The sequence below is a fragment of the Lissotriton vulgaris genome, chromosome 5 (genome assembly GCF_964263255.1).
Source record: "Lissotriton vulgaris chromosome 5, aLisVul1.2, whole genome shotgun sequence".
NCBI lineage: Eukaryota > Metazoa > Chordata > Amphibia > Caudata > Salamandridae > Lissotriton > Lissotriton vulgaris.
This window is the reverse complement of record NC_141693.1, coordinates 1676568951-1676593059: the sequence shown is the minus strand read 5'-3', so window position 1 is coordinate 1676593059 and position 24109 is coordinate 1676568951. Positions and strand designations below refer to the sequence as shown.

The 24109-nt window shown below is 45.2% G+C and overlaps 1 protein-coding gene across 5 annotated transcripts in view; it reads right to left on the bottom strand.

The window, feature by feature from the left end:
- Window positions 1–7053: 7053 nt before the first annotated feature.
- The window catches only part of STRADA (STE20 related adaptor alpha), a 189016-nt gene continuing 171960 nt past the window's right edge, over window positions 7054–24109 (bottom strand). For all 5 annotated transcript variants that reach the window (XM_086923811.1, XM_086923809.1, XM_086923807.1 and 2 more), the window contains 2 exons: window positions 19899–19941; window positions 7054–10846 (listed from right to left, as the gene is read on the bottom strand). In XM_086923811.1, coding sequence (XP_086779937.1) covers window positions 10694–10846; window positions 19899–19941 — 196 coding nt within the window. In that variant the 3' untranslated portion in view covers window positions 7054–10693. The remainder of the gene's footprint in view (window positions 10847–19898; window positions 19942–24109) is intronic.

Sequence of the window (24109 nt, the reverse complement as noted above, 5' to 3'; positions counted from 1 at the left end):
CCCTAGTGGCGAAGATTCCCAGTCCTCTCTTGTTTCAGGGCCTACTAGAGAGAGCTGTGAGTTCGGAACGAGCAAGGATATTATATAAACGGAACATACAACACGGGGCAAGGAGGGGTTTCTAAGGAAAAGGGCGGGGTTTGCATTTTACCAAAGTTTGCAATATTGTTTAATTGAAGTATTGATTAAAAAAAAAGGAATTTTAAAAAAAAAGACTGAACAGCATAAATACTACATTTCTTCAATGTATATACATATATATCTATTGCAGTTAAATACTATCTCTAACCACTTGCACGACAAAATGCTCAACATATTTTATGAAAATACCACACCAGCATTTGAGAAACTCACCCCCATGCACTGGAAATTCAGTTACTAAGTTGGCAAACAAATGGTTCAGCTCCTGGCCTTAACTAAAACAAGGGAATTCAATCGTGAACAGACATGGAGAATATTCAATTCTGAAGCATACAAAATCAAATATAAACTGCAGATAAGAGATTCCAACAAAGCCTTAAGGAGAGCGAAACAGGAGTCCAGTGCTCAAGGCACACTTAGTTCCTCCAATCAGACAAGTTATTTCAGATTTTCATAAGTAAAAAGGGCATTTCTTTTAACCTTCCAAATAAAGGTACTTTGTCTCTGCTATGAACTTAATACAATTTTCCAAACCCTAAAATTAATGAAAATAAAATCAAGATCAGGCATACCCTCTAAAACCCTGAACACGAATACTTCACAGTGCAGATTCCTGCCTATGTGCTTAACTTGAGTAGTAGACTTGGCAGCAAAGATTAAAGTTTCAAACACCCCAAATATCTAGGTGCAAAATGATGGATAAAACAATTATTCCTCTCACTGGCACTATTTGCTCTTGACCGGATTGATGCTTCCCTACAACAGGGAACAGGTAAAACTATTGATTATTGCATTTCTACTAAAGAAAGCCTCAGTTGGCATTGCATTTTAGCCACCTAAAGAGCAGTTTCAACGTTCCTGTCCACCAGCAAGACAATGGAAAGGGAGATCATTCGACAACTGCAAGATAATTAGGCAGTTGTCGAATGTTCTCCCTTTGCAAATTCTGGAAAACAACAAATTCTTTGATGGCCGCCAATCAGAATTTAGACCAGGTAGTTGCTCAGAATCAATATGGCAAAACAAATTATATATAATTAATTCATAGTGGTCTTGGAATGTTAAATATATAATGTTATTGCTCTTGTAAAGGTCTTGTACTGTAGCAGAGCTTTACACGACCGCTGATCAGAGGGATTTCAACAAGTTCTTTACACCATCACGGATGACATAGTATCAACACGTGTAAACAGCACACTTACTGCACCTCAACCCGGTGTAGTGATCAGAATACTGTACTTACTTTCAGATATATCGTAATTTGAGTGTCACCATTTCCTTGATTTCTACCAGTAACAAACTACAGTCTACAGATCTGTACAATATTGTATAATTTACCACATCATGTGATGTACCAGTCACAAATGTGCAGCAAAAAGTGAACTGCAACTTAAACCAAAATAGACTAGAGTTCACCTGTAAGAGAATAGGTATTTCTTGTGATCACTCAAAATTATTTTTACACATTTATTGTGTAATGTGAATGAACAAGTTACTTACCTTCATTAGCACACTATCTGGTGGATACTGGATCTAACCGCAGATCCTCAACATTACAATATTCCTAGACAGATGACTAGATGTGGAGGATTTTCAAGAGGTAGCTCCCACATGCCACTACCTGATTCAGTGTAGCTCCACAGTGACCATGCACCACCCAGATAGTGGCAGAGCGGATTAGTGTCACTCACCGTATTGTCCCCCATCTGCGTCCTCAGATGCAGAGTTACTCAATCTGCAGATGGCAGTGTGCAGAACACTGAGGGGCAGATTTACAAGCCCCTTGCGCCTCTTACGGATAGGGCACCCCCGAACCTTGCTGGAGCTGCGTCGTGCTTGCGACGCAAATCCAGCAACGCGCCGCCTTTCCGGCGAGGGATGCAACACGCATCTGCTCATCCGTGCACCACGGCGCGCCGCATCAGTGGTGGCTCATGGGTGGGTAGATGCATCGCAACTCTTCTGGCGCATCCCTGCTGATTAGCAGAGATGCACCAGAAGTAGTAAATCTACCCATAACTTGGGAACTTTTTCAGATGTCTCCTCCACAGGAGGGGGAGGTGGAAGGGCAATGAAGAGTCTGCAGATAAAGAGTATCCACGAGATATTGCATTACTGAAGGAAATGAACTTGCCCATCAGATGAATAATACTTCTAACCACAGATTCTTTGCTTTTTGAATAGCCACCAAGCAATACATGAAGGTGGAGGGTCTGAGGAGTGGACTCTAACAAAATAATCCAGCAGAATTGAGCAGAAACATAAGCTTCTTTGTGGACCTGGCTGTAAGCGTAGAAGTACCTGGTGAACTTGTGTAAGGAAGCCCATGTCGCAGCTTGACTGAAGTCCAAGACAAGAACTCTTTACCTCAAATTGTTGTAGCATCCTTAGCTCTGAAGTGGGCCATTAAGCCTTCAGGAGACTCCTTCTGGGTAACAGATATTTATACAAGGGATGATCCAACTAGACAGAGTCCTTTTCTGTACCACCTTTCCGTTCTCTGCAATGCCAAACCAGACAGAGCGGATCATTAACATAATTCTACTTCTACTCCTTTGTGCATTCAGCATAGAAGCTAATGGCTGGTCCAGTCGATGAAATCTCTCCTCCTCTTTCAAGAGATGTGAAGAGAAAGTTTGTAGAATGATGGATTTCCCTAATGGAAGGACAATGCTGCTATAGGCAGCCCTGGACCTCAACACCACATTACCAGGGATGCAGTGTGCATGCAGTTCACTTGTGCGCAGAAGTGATGGTCAAGACCGTTTGGATAGTTAAGACCTGCAAGGAACAGCTCTACATAGGCTCGAATAGAGTGCAGATTAAAGACAGAGCCAAGTTAAGATCCAATTGGGGCATGACAAACGTTTTTGGTGGAAAACGTGTTAGAATTTTCAGGTACCACAGCACGACAGGTGATTTGAAGAGAGAAGACAGACTTGTCTGGCATACACAAAAATGCAGACATGTGATTTGTGCCCAATGCAAGGCCTTTTGAGAACAACAAAATCAGAAAGTTTGGCCTGAAGATGAACAAGATGAAAATCCCTACACTAGGCAACAAATTTAGCCCAGCGCCCCAAATAGATGTATTTTGTTGATGAGCAAATTGATAAATTCATCCACTACTTTGGCTGGCAAATGAAAAGGTGCTCAGTTGTCACCACTCAGAAGGGTAGTTTGTGGGACCTGGCAGCAGGACCTTCCTCGGTTGCTGAAATAGGAGGTCCTCCTGAAGAGGTAGCCAGATCAAAGGGCAAATGTTCAAATCGAAGTACTACACCTACCTGGCCGAATCGGGGGCTATCAGGATGACTTGAGCTTGTCCGTCTGGACATGCTTTCAGACTAGAAGCAGGAGAGGTAATGATGGGAATGCATTCAGGAAATTTGCTCTGTTGTACACGAAGTACGTCTCCGAACTACTTTCCTGGTGGAAACTTCAGCACATAATAATCAACATTATGCGTTCTCAGTGGCAGCAAAAAGATTCAGCAGCAGCACGCTTCACTAGTCTAAGAGGTGTTTGGCCACCCTGCAAGGTACACAATTTGTGGTCTGCCAGCAGACGTCTACTCAATCAGTCCACTCTGGCGTTCAGACATCATGCCAGCTGATTTATCACCCAAAATCATCCCTGGCTGATACAGCCACCTACAAAGATGCAGAGCCTTCTGGCACAGGACCACCACATCGCCCTGCTGGTTGGAGTACCACATGGCTGTTGTGTCATCCATGGGAACTTCCCCAACCCAGAAATGATGCATCTCTGTCCACTGTGAACTCTGGGGAAGGGAGGACCTCCTGCGACAAGTCCCACCAGATTTCAGGATGTCTCCTCCAGAGATGTGGATGGTTTTGGACAGACTGCCTTAGTGGTGAGCTAACTGAAACTAGGAGTTCCGATGTACCCACCCCCTTCCCCTTGTGTCATCTGACAAGGAAGAGGCATGCGCCTATCTATGAGCCCAAGAAACCTCAGAACCATCCTCACGAGATCCAGGATTAGGATTTGAAAAGGCCCAGGACAACACAGTGTGCCTATTAAGGGAATCCTCTGCATAGGCACAGGTGGGACTTCAGTTTGCTTATAGAAAGCCACAGAGACATCAAGAGGGCACCCATCATCCATAGATGTTAACGCAACTCACTGCGGTGAGCATGCAGTTGTTGAGGTATGGGAAAACATGCAATCCAGACCTTCGAGGATGAGCTGCAGACACGGATGTCTCTTTCCTGAATACCCAAGAGGCCGAGGTGACAGAGATAGAAAATCAAATTGTAAGGCTGCTCACCCCACTGAACAGAAGGCAGCGTTAGTGGGACTGCCAGACAGGTATATGAAAATACATGTCCTGCAAGTCTAAAGACACCATCCAGTCTTAGGGGTCCAACACAGAAAGAACTTGAACCAGAATGAGCATTTTGAATTGGTCCTTCCACATGAAGGCATTCAGAGGTCCAAGATAGACCTAAGTCCTCTGTCTTTTTCGAGACAACAAAGTAGCAGGAATAACAACTGCTGCATTTTTCCTAGTTCGGCACCCTTTCTTTGGAAACAGGAAACTAACAGGTTTACCCCGTGTAGCAAGATTGCCAGATGCTCCTCTGAAACTTGTCCTGTGTAGGAGGGTTATTGGGTGGGAAAGAGAGAAAATAAAATACAGATTGCAAGAGCCATCTGTTGATTGGATTGGATAGCCAACCCAAGAGGATATGCTGGAACCTGCCACCCACTGAGTAGGCATGCACCTGTGAGGGTAATCTAAAGTGGTTTGTAGGCAGTTATAGCAGAGGAAGAAGAGATATAGGACTGATGTCCCTGATGCCCTGGTTACGTGTCTTCGGCCCTGAATGGACTAGGTTACCTGCTGCATACCTGGCTTGGAGTGGGACAGTACGGAGTCAGCATTCAGCCGTACAATGCCACCTACCAATACACTGGGTCACTGTTTCAAAATTCTCCGGATCTAGTCTGGTGCTTCAGGGATATTCTTTGGTGATGAATCTGTGGTTATATAGCGCATCTACCAGAAAAAGCGTTACCAGAAGTAGCTTATTCATCGGGTGCTAAGTGCGAAAAGCATGGTCACCAGGGTTTAGTTCATGCCACCTAGCCACTAGCTGAAAGAAGTGAGCATGGTTTTGTCCAAGTGGCCACAAGAGTGTCCATAAGTGCTTCACTGAAGGGCAGTACGGGTTCGGTGGAGGTTGGCACTGGTTGGAGGATTTCTGAGAGAAAATCCGACTTGGTTTCAGCACTGGACAGTTATAGGTCAGAGACTTCTGCTGCCCTGTGCACCACAACTACAAAAAAATCACTTTCTTACATTGGTGGACCAGCTGGTAAGTGCAGCTCAATCTATGGAGAGGTGTCCAACCCACTTGCATTCCGTAGGTCTAAATAAAGCGCTTCTTCAATATAAATATGGCAGAGTAAGTTGTCCACCTCCTCATTGTTGTCTGTGTCATGGAGGACATGGTGCATGGAGCGAGCCAAGGACCGCATCCAAATTGGAGTTTAACAAAGCCTCCAGTCTGATAGTTCAGACATAGTGGAAGAGGCTGAGGATCAGGTTCAATTGATACTAGCTGGCCCATGGTAATGTCACAGCCCAACAGTCCTATGTGGGCTTCCATTGGAATGCGGTCCGAAACACAGGTGCCACCACAGAAGGAATCTGTCAGGGACCGGAGTGAGGTCTGAACTGGCATCAGCACAAGGCCAATGGCTGCTCTTACAGGGAGGCTTGGCACCAGAGCAGGACCCACCAGCACAATGCCACTGGAGTTCCCTGTGGAGGCGAGAGGTGCTCCAGAGCGAGCTGGCAGCACCTTAAAAATCTTTTGCAAGGCTTCTTTGAAGCCTCTGTCTGCTTTGGGGTTGAGGACGACACAGGAATTTGGGCTGCCCTGGGAATAAATTGAGGAATGGGTTCGGAATTGGTAGGCACTGGAGGGGATCACCATTGGAGTGCCGATCTTGCGGCTTCTTGCCCAAATTAGTGTCGAAAGGGGGTTAAATACCAATTGGCCTTCCAACGCTTTGGATTTCAACTTACCTGATGACTCTGAGCAGGACTGAGGTTTTGAGTTTTATCAGCCTCACAGTCTTAAGCAAGATCGGCCTGTGACTTAAGGGAGAGGGACTGTTGCCTAAAGTGCAACCTCTCCCTATGTTTGGTAATGTATATTGTTGCATCACCTTTAAGATCGCCTTAGCGTGCATTTCTCATTCTACTTTAGATTCAAAGTACCCGGGTCACAATTTAGAGCCCAGGCACCAGAGAACCGTTGTGGGGGCTGTGGCCAACAACTGCTTCTACAGTTGGGCAAAGGCCTAAATGCTGTCATTTGTGGGCAGACATTTCTTCCCTAGCACTCCGTCTGAGAAAATTTTCAAGTAATTGGATGAAAAAGTTAGGAGTAGAGAATTGAATCTGCGTCATAGGACATTAAAAAACAAAAGAAACTGGCATCAGCACACGGAGGGCGCCTATATGTTGCTCCACTCAGTGACTTGTGGAACTGCGGAGCCACATGGCTCCACCTAGCAGCGCGTGGGGCTACTGCTTGAAAATCTCCAGATCCATTCGGACACCTAGGAATATTCTAAGGGCGAGGAATCTGCAGATCGATATTCCCTTAGAAGCATTATTTTCAACACAACAGTGGTCTGATCATATAATGAAGGGAGTAAAGTCTCCTTTCTAAACAGAAACCTTAAGGTCATGGTTCTTAAAAACATGAAACCAATGAAGGACATGTCACATAAGGCACACGCCGCTTACATAAGAGATGAGGGAGAAGGAATAGAGATATAGGGATGGTTTCATTTGGACTACATCACTAACATGAGCACATTATACATATTAGAAGACGAATCAGTGAATTAAACACCAAACCCAAGAAGTTGTTATGAAATACTAAAAAAGTTTATTTTGGCAACAAAGCATTAATCACTCCATGTTTACGTGTAGATGAAAGAACTCTGGATAATGCTTTTACAGGCATTTCACAAACAAATAGTTCATATTCACCCCTTCACCCTCAATAGTAAAAAAATTAAATCTCCACTTTTGGGGAAGACCACCTCTAGGGATTCAACACTTAATAGGTACTGCCAAAATGGTTTTGTTAATAATGAGCAAAATGAAAAATTCATACCAGACCCATTTGCATTAGGAGTACGAAGGCTGTGTTAACTGGAAACCACATCGTACTTTTGTGCTCTAGTTTAAACTTTCAAGGAAAAAAACAATCCCAAGTAGTGCTACACATGCTTGGAAAATCTGAGACCAAATATCACCCCTTTGTTCAAGACTAAATTCGTGACCAACTATTAAAGTGATCAGACACCCCGTAAAACAGGAGTCTAAAACTATGCATACTTCAGACTGAGACTAGAAGAAACCCATGTTTCAGACGATACAGGAAGAAACACAGCATGACCACATAGTATCAATGTGTGCAGGACACTGGATGAACTGGCTCTGCAATGTCTGCCCCCAAACCCCTTGGTTAAAATGCAAACCCTCACATAAGAGAGTGAAGACAAAATATCAGGTAGGTTTAATGGCAAAATAAGGACATTACTAATAGTTGAAAGTATTTTGAGAATGCCCGGGGAACCCTCGGATTCAATCGAGCGATTGAAAGGAAATACTGACTAACTTCAGAAGTCATGTTCTCTGCAAGCAGGCAGTGGTCCCAGATGAGTGGATCGATTCAATGCATGGCACCGCTGCAAATCCTACTAATGGAAGTAGTAAAGGCAAAGACGTTGTCAGATTCTGTAAAAGAGATTATGTGCCACTGTCTCATCCAGTGGCAAACCCCAATGGTTAAAAACGGCATGCAGTCGGACCAAGCTGGCGCATCATCGGATGGTGCCAAATAGTCGCTCTCATTTTCAAGCGTACTTTCTTACTGTAGGGGCCACTTTGACACTAATGTGCTCAATCAAAATTGCCTCTGAAATGCTCTTTGGTCACCAGATTTGGCGGCAGACCAGAAACGACACCGACCGAAGTTTATCATGCCAGCAGGATTAGCTACTCACAAAATGTGGTTAGTTACTAGTGTGGACACTTTTTCAAGCATTTTGTTTCTTTGGGTTCAAAATCTTAGCTCTGCAGGAAAATACAGCACAGCTTCTTTAATGACTACCATGGTGATGTATGTACTATGCACGGTTATGTTTTTAAGGGCATATAGCAAGCCTGAGTGCCAAAGGGAGACTTACAGTACCAATGATGGTCCAACGGTTATTGTGAACACTGCAAACTCTGCCTACTGAGACAAATCTTGTGGTTGGTCTTCTCAATTGCAGGCAAAAAGAAAGAGAAGTAACATCACTCCTCAATTCTGGACTACAAAAGGCCCCTTCCTCTTTCAGATTTTGTATACGGAAGAGGTCTCGAGCAGAAGACTGCTAGAAACTTTGCTGACCTTTGACCCAAGGAATGGTATGCCTGAGTGTGTGTGTGCGCAACTCCAGTGAAACATACAGATTGATTTGAAAAAAATGTGCCTCATTACCTGTACTTAGTGCAGGGGTGATATTCTCCCGGCAGGAGAACACCAACTTCTGAGTTCTGCTGAGTCAGGGTTTTACTTTGAGAATGTACATCTGGTGAAGATTCTTCTCAAAATCGCTTTGTAGACAGGACCCGCATGAGACTGGAAACAACGCATCTACTGAATACCGAAGCCTCTGGGTTCTTTAACTAGTGATGCAGCACAGTCTCTGGGACCACAACTGCTTCCAAGGAGAACCTTTGGACATAGATCCTAAGTCCAGTCACAAGACCTTGGAATAGTGGGAGGCCCCTACTCCAGTGCCAGATGGTAGGGACACAGAAACCGTGATTACACTGGTGTGCGAGGTCAGAGAGCCCGCCCTTGCCCTGGACAATTCAAGGGAAGGCTCTACTGCAACAATGGCATCTGGAGAACTGGTGCAGGGTTGGCAACCCGATGGGAATATATCACTCAGAAAATGTTTCTTTTTTTAATAGCGGTGCTTCACGTGGTTCACGCAACGAATTGTTCCACTAACAAAACACTTCTGGGAAATTAACTATCAGAAATGGGAGACATTACTTGGTTAACATTTCATGGAATGGTCTCAGGACGGTGCAAATTTTAATTTAAAAAAAAGTCATTTACATCAATATCACAGCTTTAAGTCTGTAGCGGGTTGATGTGACATTTCAGTTCTGCATCTCTTAAAAGTAATTAGTGCACACTTTATTCCCCCGCATCACCACCCAAAACAAGGACAATACACAAGGGATAAAATCTGATTTGTAGAAACAAACAGCCCAGACATTGAGAGTTAGCTTTTTACGTGGGTCTCTCAAACTACTGCTCTGCGTTGGTCAAGATCTGTGAACACACCACAGATAAACAGCAGGATGTCCCAGGATGTTCCACAAGTTCCCTTGAGGCAGTAGGAGTTCTTAAAGGGCTGCAATTAGGTCTCATTAGGAAGTTACTTTCACAGGGAATGATAAGGCCAGAGGAGTCTCTCAAATGGTAACGCCAAAGAGAAGGGTGCATCTCCATACAGCCAACAACATGCAAGGTAAGCTTTGCAAAGGAAGTCTAAAAGTAAACCTCAAAAGCACACCCACACCAGCATCTCATTTGGAAACTGCGTAAGGAACCTTTCCGCACATCATGAACGCACATCCCTTTATGAGGCAGCCAGAAAAGGATTCCATTTACCTGCCCAAACTCATCCGTACCCTACAAAATGTAAGCACGCATTCTTGGAAATCCCATTAGCTCCCGTCAGCTGGTGATGCCAAGACTTGCTCATGCTAAGCAAGAGAGTTGAATGGGTCAGGGCTCAATGAAGTGAGAATGAAAGAAAAAAAATGAGTTAAAACAAACCATCCAGGTGAATTCACACACAAAAGCGCATGCTCCGTAACAAATGGCTCCAAATGTAACACTTATTTCAAATAAAACGTGTAAGGGTCTGTCTCGACTTATTTTTAAAGGGATGTAGTCCCCGTTTGCACTACCATAGTGCAAGTTTTAGTTTGAAGACCCCACAAGGGTTTCTTATCGACTTACCTAATTTTATTTTTGGTTAACACACTACAATAACTACTGTACGATAGTAAATCTATGTGGATCGTATACATACATATGCAAATTAGTGATCATTAGCAATGACCTCATTCCATTCTCTCAAGAACCTTTCCAACAAATGAATCTGAATCCTACAGTCACCTATCCCAGCAACCCTAGGCTGCGTCGAGCCACTTACATGTCTACAAACTCAAATGTACACACGAGGCCTGGTCCTGTTGTGGTTTAAAAAGGCAGACATTCACTCCCAGAACATGGTACCAAACGAACTGCCCGCAGTCCAGGGGTTCCTCATGTTATGTCCCAAAATAAAACAATCTTTTATTTGGCTTGTAAACATCATGTAACACTAATGACCCACGACCATTTTTGTTGAGGAGTCTGTATGTAAAAGAAAAAAAAAGATCTTTCAGCTGGTTCCCCGTTCTTTGGCGCCTCTGCTTTCCAGTTTAGAACTCCCAGTCGTCCACTTCTAGCTGCTCCAGACCAGTTACCAGTCCAAATATACCGCGAGGATCCTGAGCGCGTGCAGCCTCAAAATTTGTGATGGGTGAAACAGGGCGCAGTAATTCTGGAAGAGCTTCCGATGGCCGGCGCTTGAGCTGTAAGAAAGACAAAGGCATGTTAACGAGAGCAGACATAGGAGACCTTCCTAACCGGTCTGGGACTGCCCGAGTCGCTCATGCAAGACTGGGATTTCTCTGGCTGTATGGCTTTACAAGATTGCTTGGTGTTTCTCCAGAACCAGGGTCCCCCTGCGCTCATGAGCCCAGCTCTAGCCTTTCATAACCAACCCACACAAGTTCCTACAAGGTTCTTCTGACGTGGACGGTTGCAGTAGGATATATGCTCTAAAAGGGTGGGCGGGTGGGTGTTGTGATGGAGGCAGAGCTTCAAAATCGTCATGGGAAGTTCTTCTTACTCCGTTGTCCTGCTCTGCCTACTTATCAAATATAGAAGTCCCAGATTCCATCCTCAAAACTCTAAGGGGTGGGGGCTTGGAGTGGGAAGACAGCACATGCCCAACCTAGTAACGCTCAAATAAGTTGCACAGAACGTCATGGGTGACAGCTGCTTTCTCTCTCAATAAAACATGCAAGGAATGATACTCTCAAACAATAAATAAGAGGGTCTAACGTAGGCTGAAGTACTTTAACTTGTAAACAAAACATGTTTCAACGACTTTACTGCCTGGGTCATACACAGCAGATAATTAACAGATGTAAAGAAAGGAGCGACTTGTTAATTCCAGTTCTTTATCTGTCAACATTCTGTAATGCCTCCTACGTCATGAAACTAGAACTTGCTTGAAAAACCCTCTGGAAGACTATATAAAGTTCTTTGAAGACCGACTGAGGGTCACCGGACTGCCTGATCCAGAAAGAACGTCTTCCCTGTGAGCAGCCGTGCCACACCAATCACACTGGAGAGCTGGATCCTTAATGCGAAGACAGAGATTTGGAAGACCATGAAAGTGCCTCTAACAGGCTTATTAATCAAAACAATTCTGTCACTTGTAGTGCTAATGTAGTTCCCAGTCCCAGATAAAGTTTGCAAGAATGATTATAATCACGGTTCACATCAAATAAGTAACAGTGCACTCTTTAAAATCATTAATAATAATAATAATAATAATATAAAAGACACAAAACTCAAGCATACAGTACAGATGACTATCAAGCTAATGAGAACGTACTGGAGATCATTCCACCCAATTATCTCCCGACTGCTCCCCGGTGGTATCTAGGTTACATAAGCTGCGTCGAAATAGTGCATTACACCCCAATCCTCCACCCCCCCTCCCCCCTGGAATACGAGCTCAGTCCAAGGTATGTTCATTCCCTGCATTTCCAGCCCGTGCTAGGTTCTCCACACCTTTTCAAATTTCCTGGAGGTACCCCCGGCTCTCGAAAAGTACCCATTCTGCCTACATGTACATGTACATACCCTCCCTCCACTGTACTACGGTTGGTGCTTCAACCTGTCCCCGTAGTCCAGCCAGCTCCAATTGGGCCACTATGAACCCAAACTTGCAGAATCTCACCAGACGCTGTAGTGTAGTTCCTATTTTCCCAATAGGCCCTGCGCATTGGAATAACAAACAGTAGTATCGACGTAGAAGTGCAGATCTTCCAGGCCTCCACTGACTATGCTAAACTTAATTGGGTTTGTTACCAACTAGCTCAGAGGTCACTGGAAACTTTCTTCTCTGAATAGGAAGTGATCAGCTTCCCTGGTACAGACAAGAAGGGATTCAGTTTTCCAACAACCGTGCAACATGACAACTTTGCTCCTCAGATAAGAGTCAATCTCTAGGGTCGTGTGAAACAATAGACAGTTATTTTACTCAGTCAGTGGTTGTGTAGATTACTTTCACAATATGCAGAGAATAGAGAGACGGGCGTTTTCAATAAAGGGTAACATTTATTGAACAGTCTTTCTTCTCGTACAAGAGAAATGAATTGCCACAATTGCAAGACTTGTTATTATAAAAAGTACGTACAGTAAGAGGAGTATTGCGAAATAATACTGTAAAAGCATTGATATGGTTTCTGAGCCATACAATGGTTTAAAATGAATAAAACATATATACATTCATATATACATTAGGCTAAAATGCTCAACTGGTGCTTCTAACTACGCCTACCCCAGTGTACCTGACCTAAGCCTAATACTTGGGTAAGTAGCTTTAGTTAAGTTGGTTTTGCCAAGGTTTGCTTCAAGAATTCTCTCTAAGGGTTTAGTCAACACCATACCTCTGGAATAGAATGATGGAGGTCTGGTATCTCCTTCAGGGAACTCGATATCCCAGTCACCCGCAAGGGTAGACTAGAAACGCCGGAGCTGGATTTCTCTGCAGGAGAAAAGACAGCGTCTCTCTCAGCGCGTCGAGGAGGAGGGGCAGCGTCCGTGGGCAGCTTGCATCTGCTGGGCTCTTGCAGGGGACGGCTGTTCAGCTCCTAAGTTCACCACACCATCGTTCGCTAGTTAGCAGCGATAGCAGTAGCGATAGCAGCTATGGTATCATCAGCATAACAGCAGCTTCAGCGAAACAGCAGCAGCATCAGCGAAAACAGCAGCGTTTGCTTAAGGCAATGTTGGTAATATTTATACCTGAAAGGTGCCTTGTTTGACGTAAGTTTTTGGACATAAGACGTCAATAAAGATGTCACTAGGAAGTGATTGTCTATCAGTGCTCATTAGAGTTCTATTACTAATCAAAACATAGCAAGCGGGGCTTTCCCAGGTTGCTGAGTTTTTATCTTGTTGAAGAACTCGGAGTGTTAATCTAGGAATCTTAGATAGTAACTTCTGCTATGTCATTGCACTAATTAGCTGTAAAGGAAGTGGCAGAGGAAGAGATTCTGAAATATGGCTCTGTTCGTGTGAGGCCAGAGACGAGTTTCTGAATATTGCATTTGATTGGTTATGCCAATATAGGGGTACAAGGGGATTATATCCGTATAGGGGCATAAGGTCACAGTATCGATCAGGGTCCTAAATTAGAACGCAACAACGCTCTGGAATATCACAATCGTTTGGGTTTCCCAGGAGCAGCCATTGGGGTGTACTAGTATCTCCAGGCCCATAACTTCATCCAGTTCCTGTTTGACATCCTTCAAGAAGCCCCTAATTGTGGGGCATCCCCATACAGTATGTAGCAATGTTCCCTCTTTCACTGTGCACCACCAGCAGGACTAGCAGCCCTAGCCATTCTGAATAGTTTACCACAGTTGTAATAAATTTGATGGAAACTTTTTAAGTCTGGACTTAATAGCTACCGCTCTTGGGTGCAGGAGGGGTATCTCTCAATCTAGGTCTTCCATTTCCTCAATATACGCCTCCCATCTGAGCTGTTGGTTGCCTGGGGCATGATTAATCAGTGTACAATAAAGTTGTGATACTACCTGACAAAGTGCATTATTCAAGAAATCTTTTAGAAGGTCAGTTTCCACCAAAGCCCGGTAGAAGAAACTAAGCAAATTGTTTTTTAATTGCTTCCTGGTTCATTCACAGTAGCACTGAACAGGTCATGCTATGTGTATAGTGCACATTTCACCAGTGAGGGTATCCTGGCGCTGATAGCAAAGCTCCCTTAAGAAATATGTACACGGATCTACACCAAATTTGGCAGGATAAGGATCACAGAGGATGCAAAAGTTAGTTCTGTCAGAGGAGCAAGAAGGCCAAAACGATGATTCGAGTCTAAGCTAAAATCAAGGCGCTCTGTTTGAAGAGTCCTCTCCAAAAGGGAAAACGCATAAAAAATGTCCTCTGGACGGTCCAATACAAAACCATCTCCAAAATACCCATCCAGAATGCAAATCTTGGCCACAGAAATTGTCTCGTGAAAATGTTTACTGGTTAGAAGTCCCAATTTTTGGAAGTCTGTTAATAGTGTTTTATAATTAATCTTCCTCTTGTGTGAAATGAAGATATCTACCTCGGTAGTCTTCTTCTTCTCTAGAGGGCTGCAATCGGGAGCCTGATGTCCAAGGGAACATTTCAACAACAGATGAAAGATGGAAAATTGATGCAACTAAGCTCTTCCTCGATTACTGAAGTGAAACAGGGTATCGGTGCTGACAATCAAAACCTGAATAACATTGCACCTAGGTAACAAGACACCCTAGGGTATATGCTGCGCTTTATAAATGCCAATAAATAAATAAATAAATAAATAAAGTATTTGAGGCCTATAAATATGTCCAAAGCCTTCCAGGAGTTGGAAAGAAAGTTATTAACTGAGCGGGCGAAAGCCCATGAGTGATGAACGCACTGTTACGGAGCCACTGTCAATGGGAAACTAAGATTCTGTAAGAGCTTCAAATTCAGCATAAACTAAAGTAGGGACTCTAAGCCCGACTAGTTTGCAATCCTCTGACTGGCTCCCAGTACCAATCATAAACCAAAGTAAAGTCTGTTGAAGAGTCCTCAAATGCAACTGCATCAAGGTCAGTAAAGGAATATATGACTGCTATTATGAACAGAAGTCTCGGCGAAAAGAGCAGATGAGAATTTGTTCAATTTATAGAAAATCTCAGATTGAGGGTAGTGCGGTCTTTTTTAGGTCTCGGCCTGCGTAGGCTGCGCTTGCGCAGTCTCGCTGGCGAGAAATTTAGTTTTTCAGTATGGGGGCTTGAACCCGCCTCTCTTCTCCATTGGCTGGCTTCCTAAACGGAGGCCAGCCATTGGAGGAGAGGGGCATCACTCCGTTAAAGCCCGGATTCGGGGGGGGGGGGGTTAGCTTCTTTCTGTTTTCTTTCTCTCCTCTTCCCATTGGCTGGAATTTTACCTTCCAGCCAATGGGAAGAGGAGAGAAAGAAAACCACGCCCCCGAATCCCAAAATGACTGTGCGTTTCTCCGAGGCATTTCTGCCTCACCTCGGAGCAAGATGGTGGTGATCAGCCGGAGCTCGCTTGTTCTGTGTGTTCCGAGCATACATTCCTATCAAGTGAGTGTAAAGTTGCTAACCCACGGATACTGGCTTGGCGCAACAAGTTTTTTTCCCTATGTCCTTCACTTCACCTTGTCTTTGACTTATATCTGTCTTCCCTCTTTGCCACTACCGCGCCTCTCGTTCCCCTAGAGCCACCCACTGTGGCATTGTCCCCCTTACCTGGGACACCCTCTCGTAACAACCTCCAGCCCGCCCGCCGGAGGGTCAGCAGAGCTGGAGCTGCCATTTTGGTATGGTCCGTGAAGAAAGCGCGACTTCAAAGCCCATACGACGCATGCCCCAGAAAAACCTTCAGCTGACAGGTTTGTTTGCCTGTCTATTGACTGGGGGCATCATCACCGAGGAAGTCCACCGGCACATGTATAGAGGCCACTTACGGTTATCTAGAGAGCGATGTAGTGCCTTAACGGAGATACCGCGGACCCACTTTGTTAGTATTGGTGTGCATTAAGCCTATCTCGGGTAGCATTGCACTGTTAAAAATAAAGCCCACGGTTTTATTCAGAACACCAAAACGTTCAAGACGTGCTTCAGGGTGAATACAGGTCAAATTCCGACTGGCTTAAACATGGCCGCCATTGATTTTACTTTGACTCCTGGGGTACTTAAGAAACGGTCCCTACCCAGGCGGCCATCTTTTAATGTATTTATATGTACAGCACGATATCAACATTCAATAAAGACACAGAATAATGATACTGATTTCAACAGTATAAATTATACTACGTAAGTTTACGACAATCGTAATTCAGAACAATTATTATGTCTCAATAGACCTCAGTTCCCCTCAATTTAAAAATATATATGGTACTCTGAATTTAATAACTAATTCGATTTAACATTGCGCACCTCTATTGAATCTCTATGCCTTTTTCTGTTTTTTTACCCTGATTTTTTCACATAGAGAATGGTTCGCTCCACAGTGGCTGCTAGATCTTCGCCCTGTTCCCAGAACAAACTAACGCTCGTGAACTCTTTGTATTTCTCAGGGTTCTGTGGTCGCTACGGAGATGCAAGAATGGGAACGGGAGTGGCTTGTGCGTGGCGACGTCATGCAGAGGGCTGTGTGAAATTGCTAGTAGGAAGGTGACTGTTGTGGTGGGACATATACTGTGTGAAGACGTTTAAGGAGGTCTGTGGGGAGTCTGTAAAACGAGGAGGGAAAAGAGGGACGTGGTATCTGAAAGGACCGTCACTAAGTTTATATGCGGATACATGTATAGTTTGTGTTATAAACATATGCTGTTAACCAGTAATCCGCGCCTGTCCTTTGTGATTTTACTTGCACTTATTTCTGTGTGTTCCAATAGGTTTTGGCCAAGCTTTTGAATTTCTGCTAATGGTTTCAGTTTTTGGCAGGCAGTTTCTGTGGTGTTCGATGTCCACACAGAGACACATTAGCACATAATGCACTCCACCATCTCTTCACGGATCTTTAAACTCTTCTCTTCAAAATACAATTTTCTCAGTAACTCTTTTTGCCAAGTCCCCTCCAGGCATACGCCCTCACTGTGACATGACACTCTCAAGAGCGCATGACATGACACTCAAAAGTACTGTTTACGTTTTGTAGCCCTTGTTTTTCTTGCCCCTGCTTGTGATCAATTTTTTTCTTGTTTTTTGGGGCGTTACTGGGCAGAGGGCTCTGTGTGTGTGTGTTGGGCTCTGTGTGTGTGTGATGTGTGTGTTGGGCTGTGTGTGTGTTGGGCTGTGTGTGTGTGTTGGGCTGTGTGTGTGTGTTGGGCTCTGTGTGTGTGGGGCTCTGGGTGTGTGGGGCTCTGTGTGCTTGTGATCGTTATTTTCTTGTCCCTGCTTGTGATCGTTTTTTTCTTGCCTCTGTTCCCTGGGGCGTTACTGGGCAGAGGGCTCTGTGTGTGTGTTGGGCTCTGTGTGTGTTGGGGTCTGTGTGTGTGTGTGTTGGGCTCTGTGTGTGTTGTTTGTGTTGGGCTCTGTGTGTGTGGGGCTGTGTGTGTGTATGTGGGGCTCTGTGTGCTTGTGATCGTTATTTTCTTGTGCCTGCTTGTGATCGTTTTTTTCTTGCCTCTGTTCCCTGGGGCGTTACTGGGCAGAGGGCTCTGTGTGTGTGTTGGGCTGTGTGTGTGTTGGGGTCTGTGTGTGTGTGTGTTGGGCTGTGTGTGTGTTGGGGTCTGTGTGTGTGTGTTGGGCTCTGTGTGTGTTGTTTGTGTTGGGCTCTGTGTGTGTGGGGCTGTGTGTGTGGGGGGCTGTGTGTGGGGGGGGCTGTGTGTGTGTGGGGGGGGCTGTGTGTGTGGAGGGGGGGCTGTGTGTGTGGGGGGCTCTGTGTGTGTGTGTGTGGGGGGGCTCTGTGTGTGTGTGTGGGAGGGCTCTGTGTGTGGGGGGGGGTCTCTGTGTGTGTGGGGGGGGTCTCTGTGTGTGGGGGGGGGGCTCTGTGTGTGTGTGGGTGGGCTGTGTGGGGGGGCTGTGTGTGGGGGGGGGCTGTGTGTGTGGGGGGGGCTCTGTGTGTGTGTGTGTGGGGGCTCTGTGAGTGTGGGGGGGATCTGTGTGTGGGGGGATCTGTGTGTGGGGGGATCTGTGTGTGGGGGGCTCTGTGTGTGGGGGGCTCTGTGTGTTTGTGGGGCTCTGTGTGTGTGTGGGGCTCTGTGTGTGTGTGGGGCTCTGTGTGTGTGTGTGGGGCTCTGTGTGTGTGTGTGGGGCTCCGTGTGTGTGTGGGGCTCTGTGTGTGTGTGGGGGGCTCGATGTTGTGGCGGGCTGTGTGTGTGGGGGTGTGTGTGGGGGGCTGTGTGTGTGGGGGGCTGTGTGTGTGGGGGGCTGTGTGTGTGGGGGCTCTGTGTCTGTGTGGGGGGCTCTGTGTCTGTGTGGGGGGCTCTGTGTCTGTGTGGGGGGCTCTGTGTCTGTGTGGGGGGCTCTGTGTCTGTGTGGGGGGCTCTGTGTCTGTGTGTGTGTGGCTCTGTATGTGGCTCTGTGTGTGGGTATGTGTGGCTCTGTGTGTGGCTCTGTTTGTGTGTGGCTCTGTCTGTCTGTGTGTGTGTGTGGCTCTGTCTGTGTGTGTGGCTCTGTGTGTGTGGCTCTGTCTGTGTGTGTGTGGCTCTGTCTGTGTGTGGCTCTGTCTGTGTGTGTGTGGCTCTGTCTGTGTGTGTGTGGCTCTGTCTGTGTGTGGCTCTGTCTGTGTGTGTGTGGCTCTGTCTGTGTGTGGCTCTGTCTGTATGTGTGGCTCTGGGTGTGTGTGGCTCTGTGTGTGTGTGGCTCTGTGTGTGTGTGTGGCTCTGTGTGTGTGTGTGGCTCTGGGTGTGTGTGTGTGGCTCTGGGTGTGTGTGGCTCTGTGTGTGTGTGTGGCTCTGTGTGTGGCTGTGTGTGTGTGGGGGGCTCTGTGTGTGTTGGGGGGCTCTGTGTGTGTGTGGGGGGGCTCTGTCTGTGTGTGGGGGGCTCGGTCTGTGTGTGGGGGGCTCGGTCTGTGTGTGTGTGGCTCTGCCTGTGTGTGTGTGTGTGTGGCTCTGTCTGTGTGTCTCTGGCTGTGTGTGTGTCTGTGTGTCTGTGTGTGTGTGGCTCTGTGTGTGTGTGGCTCTGTGTGTTTGTGTGGCTGTGTGATTGTGTGGCTCTGTGTGTGTGTGGCTGTGTGTGAGGGTGGCTCTGTGTGAGGGTGGCTGTGTGGGTAGCTTTTTGTAGGTGGCTCTGTCTGTGTGAGGGTGGCTCTGTGTGTGTGTAGATGTCTGTGTGGGTGGCTCTGTGTATGTGTGGGTGGCTCTATGTGAATGACTGAGTGGGTGGCTTTGTGTGTGTGGCTCTGTGTGTGGGTGCAAATGCCATAGGTCTCGCATTTGCGAGCGATTAAGCTATTGGCATTGTAAATGGCAATGCCATTTATTTATATGTATTAAAAACAAAAACATAAATAAAAATAATGTCATGAGCAATGCCAATAGCTCTAACTTTAACAATGCAGAGACCATTGCATTGTAAATGCTTGTTGATTCCTAGAAGCTTTCCCGTCTAGACAGTGGTGCCCATGTAATTCCAGGCCAGTGTTGAAGGCAGGCGAGCAGGCCGACTGAGTGATTAAGCGCTGCAGCATTACAGTACAGCAGTGGAGGAAAGTTTGAGAATGTATTTTAACAAGGATTGACAGTGTCAGTGGGGAAATGCTCCTAAGTGACTCCAAACTACAGATTTTAAATAGAAGGACACTGCCTCCCACAATTAGTGATTGTGACCTTACCTGTTTAAAAAAGGAATGGTTCAGCAGGGCACTCGCACCAGGCCTGGAAAAGATGAAGGGAGCTTGAGCAACTTTAAAATATCAATTTAATTATCACACACACTCTGGGCAATGTTGGGGTGAGAACAGTCAGCGAAACACTTGCAGTTTATTATTCAAGTTCAATAACTTTACAGACTGTAACAGACTTATATCCACTAATTATTAACCATGCCTTTATGGCATTTATAATAAACCGTTGCCTTGTAGAAAGGGACATTTCCCTTACTCTCATTTCTATACAGGGCTCTTATTAGGGTTACCAAATTAAAAACACAATGCTAATAATGCAAGTCAGATCTTTGTTGCCACTACTTGGACCATATAATGACCAATCAACGTTGGATTGAATTTAATACAAGGTTTATAGCAGGGAAGACAAACGGGGAGCTGTGACAGAAAGTGCTTTCAAGAATGCAGTCATTACTGGTTGTCCGAGAATGCTGGGCTGAGTCCAGAAACAATATTAGCTTAGCTCACATAGACATTCACAACCTAGCCACGTAATGTGTAATGGTCATTTGCAAGCACAAACATACCCGTTTTCTATCAAATAACATGGTTAAACGATTGACTCCCAAGACAATATGTTAATTTAATACAAACAAAATTGCTCAATTGTATGGTGTGCATGACAGGAACCTTGAGAGTTACTTACCTATAGCTATGGCTCTCAAGTGTTGGTACCTTTCATAGATTCACATGCTTGAATTATTCACTGTTGTCGGGCAGTAACATCATGAACAAATAATTACTGCCCGACCGGTTCAGCATTTAGAGCAGGGGTCCCGCGATACGACATCCTCCCCATTGAAAAGCTGCCACTACCCAGATTCAACCATCTCGCCTGATTACCAGGAATGCGATGTGAAACGAGGATTGTACTCGGACAAGCGAGTATTCCAGGTCAGGGACTTGGAGCGGATAACCCCCAATGAACCAATTATGACTTTCTACCATAGTAATGAAGCTCTTACAACAAACATATTCCTATTTGGACATTAATAAGGAGAGGAATATAAGACTGAACTAAGCTGGCGCATACCTTTCGCTTATTGGGAACCAGATTGGAGGGACGGAAGACAGACTCTTGCATGTTTTTACCTTGGTCGTGAATGAACAAACAAAAAAACAAAAAAAACCAGATTGGACGTTATTCCCCAACCACTCACCTTGCATTTTTATTGGTAGTCCTGAAGTAGGTGGTCCTAATTTCAAAAGTTGCGACCAAAACGTGCATTGACCTGGATGTTGTGATACCCAAGCCTACCACGCGTTCATGGCGACTTGGTTACATTGCTTCTACTGTGACTTTTTTAAGTTATGCGATTGAGGTGGGGTGCTGGATATGTATGATGAGTGGGAATGTATGGCAATGTGACAGATTTGTAGGTTTGAGTGGTTAAAATTTGGAGGACTAAAAAAAAAATGTATATAGATAAAACAAATCCCAAAAAAAAAAAATTCGAATGTATGGACACGGGTATCTTTTTTAAATGAAGAAAAATATAAATGCTTATCTGTATTAACAAACGAAATTGTTGCACATTTGAAAGTTTGTAAAAACTTTTGTAAACAAAGTATCATCTTTTTTGTACAGAGACATAATTGAAAAAGGATCATGAATAACTTATTATAAAAACTAATAATATAAAGAATGTGAGTTGGTTATGTGAAAATCGCATGATGGATAGCCCAATAGAGCTTTTATAAGTCTACACAAAAGAAATATAGGTTCAGTGGGAGCTCTTGGAGTATTTCTATTGTGTATTTGTTTCCCCCTTTCTCCCAGACCTGAAAGTAATCTTGCCGGGGTGGCCTTATATTTATGGAGCCACAATGGGTGGACCACAACGTCTAAAAGCCAGGAAGAGCTGGTTGGTGCTTCTAATGCTTCGTGGAAGTTTGGTGGTTCTTTGGGCATAGACCTTCGATTCGCAGCTAAGTCTACCTTATCCTTTAAGAATGTTCTGTAGGAGAGGAATGTCAACTCTGCCTAATGGAGTGGCGAAAGTTTGGGCTCAGAGAATTGACAGTTCTCTCAGTGGGGGAGAAAGACATGGAACAGCCTTTTCATAAACTGTTTGATGACACTTAGTGAATAAATAATTGATCCAGAGAAGAGAGTTGGAAACTGGAGATAGCCGTCAGTTGCATTTTCACCAAGGTGTGCTTAGCCAGGTGTAATAGATGTAGCCGTATCTTTGGAGGCTGTACTGATAGCGAGGACAGGCCATCACTTCTACAGAAAATGCAGTATTGCTTCCATTAGCGTTGGACATGCCGCAAAACTGCAGGGCCTGTGCACCATCTACTTCCAAAAAGTGAGTCCCTTCGGTCTGGACAGAAATGCTAGGTGCACTTTCAAAGCAAATAGTGGAGTATTCAAATTACATATTTTGACACACTAGTACTTAAGACACAAGGAGCAATTAATATCAATTTGCACGGTTCTTTGTTGGCTTTGGTGAGGACCTTTGTGGAAAGCGTATGTAAGGATGAAGAACCAGCTCATATAAACACTTCCTCCAGAGTCCCCTGGTAATAAAACATGCTAGCAAAGAGAAGCTATTTCCTGTTGTCACAAATAGATCTATCCGAGAGCGACCCCCATCGCTGGAAAGGTTGTTGGGCGTAAGCTCGATGTGGCAAAACCTAGTAACATTTCACAAGGACTTGACTGAAGCTATCTGCATGATATCTGTGTAGCAAAGGCATATGTTCTGCTGTGTTTGAAAATGTAATGCATTCATGAGTGCTGCCTGTCCAAATAAGGACTAAAGGAAAAAAAGCTTACAGGCACAAGTGAACAGCGCTAGGTTTTAAGGTACTGACATGCAAACTCTTCTGGACTTACTACCACCTGCCACTCACTGTTAAGTCCTGCAAGTGGGTCCCTCCATCCATCCATCCCTCCATCCATCCATCCATCCATCCACTGACACAACTGTTGACATTATCTCCTGATGCAGAGGTCGCTGAAATGGAAGTCCTTTGGAAATATTTTGTAACATTATCCAACACAACAATGCCTATTTCAGCAAGCCAGTAACAGCCACTTAGTCCTCAGCTTGCCAACCAATGAAGATGCATCTCCAGCTGGATTACCTGCAATATGGAACTAGAATTCATGAGGACACTATTTCAGTCAGGCAGTACAAGTTGCTCTAGGGATTGAACAGACAGTCTATCAACAATAGAATATGAAATGCCATCCTAACAAAATTGTGCGGACCTTGTGGGCTGAACAGCTCCCAGACCAGAAGGCTCCACTTCTTTTGACCCTGGGTTGGTGCGCTACTCCATTCATAGCGAGTGAAAACTCTATATTATCGCCTCGTGGGTACACTGTTCTACTTGTCCCCCTTTGTGACACGCTCCAGTCTTACCATGTGACTGCCTACTCACCCCAAATCTAGTGCTGAGTCTGGTGGTCTTCTAAAGAAGTGGGGAGAAAGACATTGCCACAGACGCAATCTCCCGCCCCCTGCAACGCGACCAGATTGCTTGAGATGCGGAGCAGAGGGTGGTGCCCCATTGGAAATGATTGGCGGCAAAAGCCAACACACAGTCCATCAGACCAAACTAGATAAGTTCACATTGTCTGAAATACACTATGGTTACGTCGCTGGCTGAGGAGCAATGTAAATCACAATACCGGGAGTCCCAGGCTGAGGACTCTCTCACTATCGCTGATATAATGGAAGCGCTACATGGAATACACACTGCCCTTGAGGCCAAAATAGTCTCCATAGATGTTGGACTTGTGCAAGCGGACTTGCTCAATATGGGAGCTTGGTTAAGGAGGCGGAGGACTCTATCACCACCATGAAAGCCGATACTAAGACTCTGCAGCTCCAAGTTAATCACCTTTTTCCTGAACTAACACTCAGAGTGCAAAGACTGCGCCGCTCCATTCCGGAAGTTAAAAGGGAACTGAGAGAGTATGACATAAAGTACTCCATAAAATTCCCGCCGAACCTACGGTTGGTGGCGGATGGTAAGACCTGGTACTACACCAACCTGGAGTGGGTCCCGGAAATGGCTGGGGAGTTGTAAGAATAATAGGACACGGTCCTTGATCGAAGTGGCAACAAGAGGGCGGTGAGACCGCACATCAGCCGCCGGCCGAAGCCAGTTAGAGACACCACAGTGATTGACGGGAGAACTAA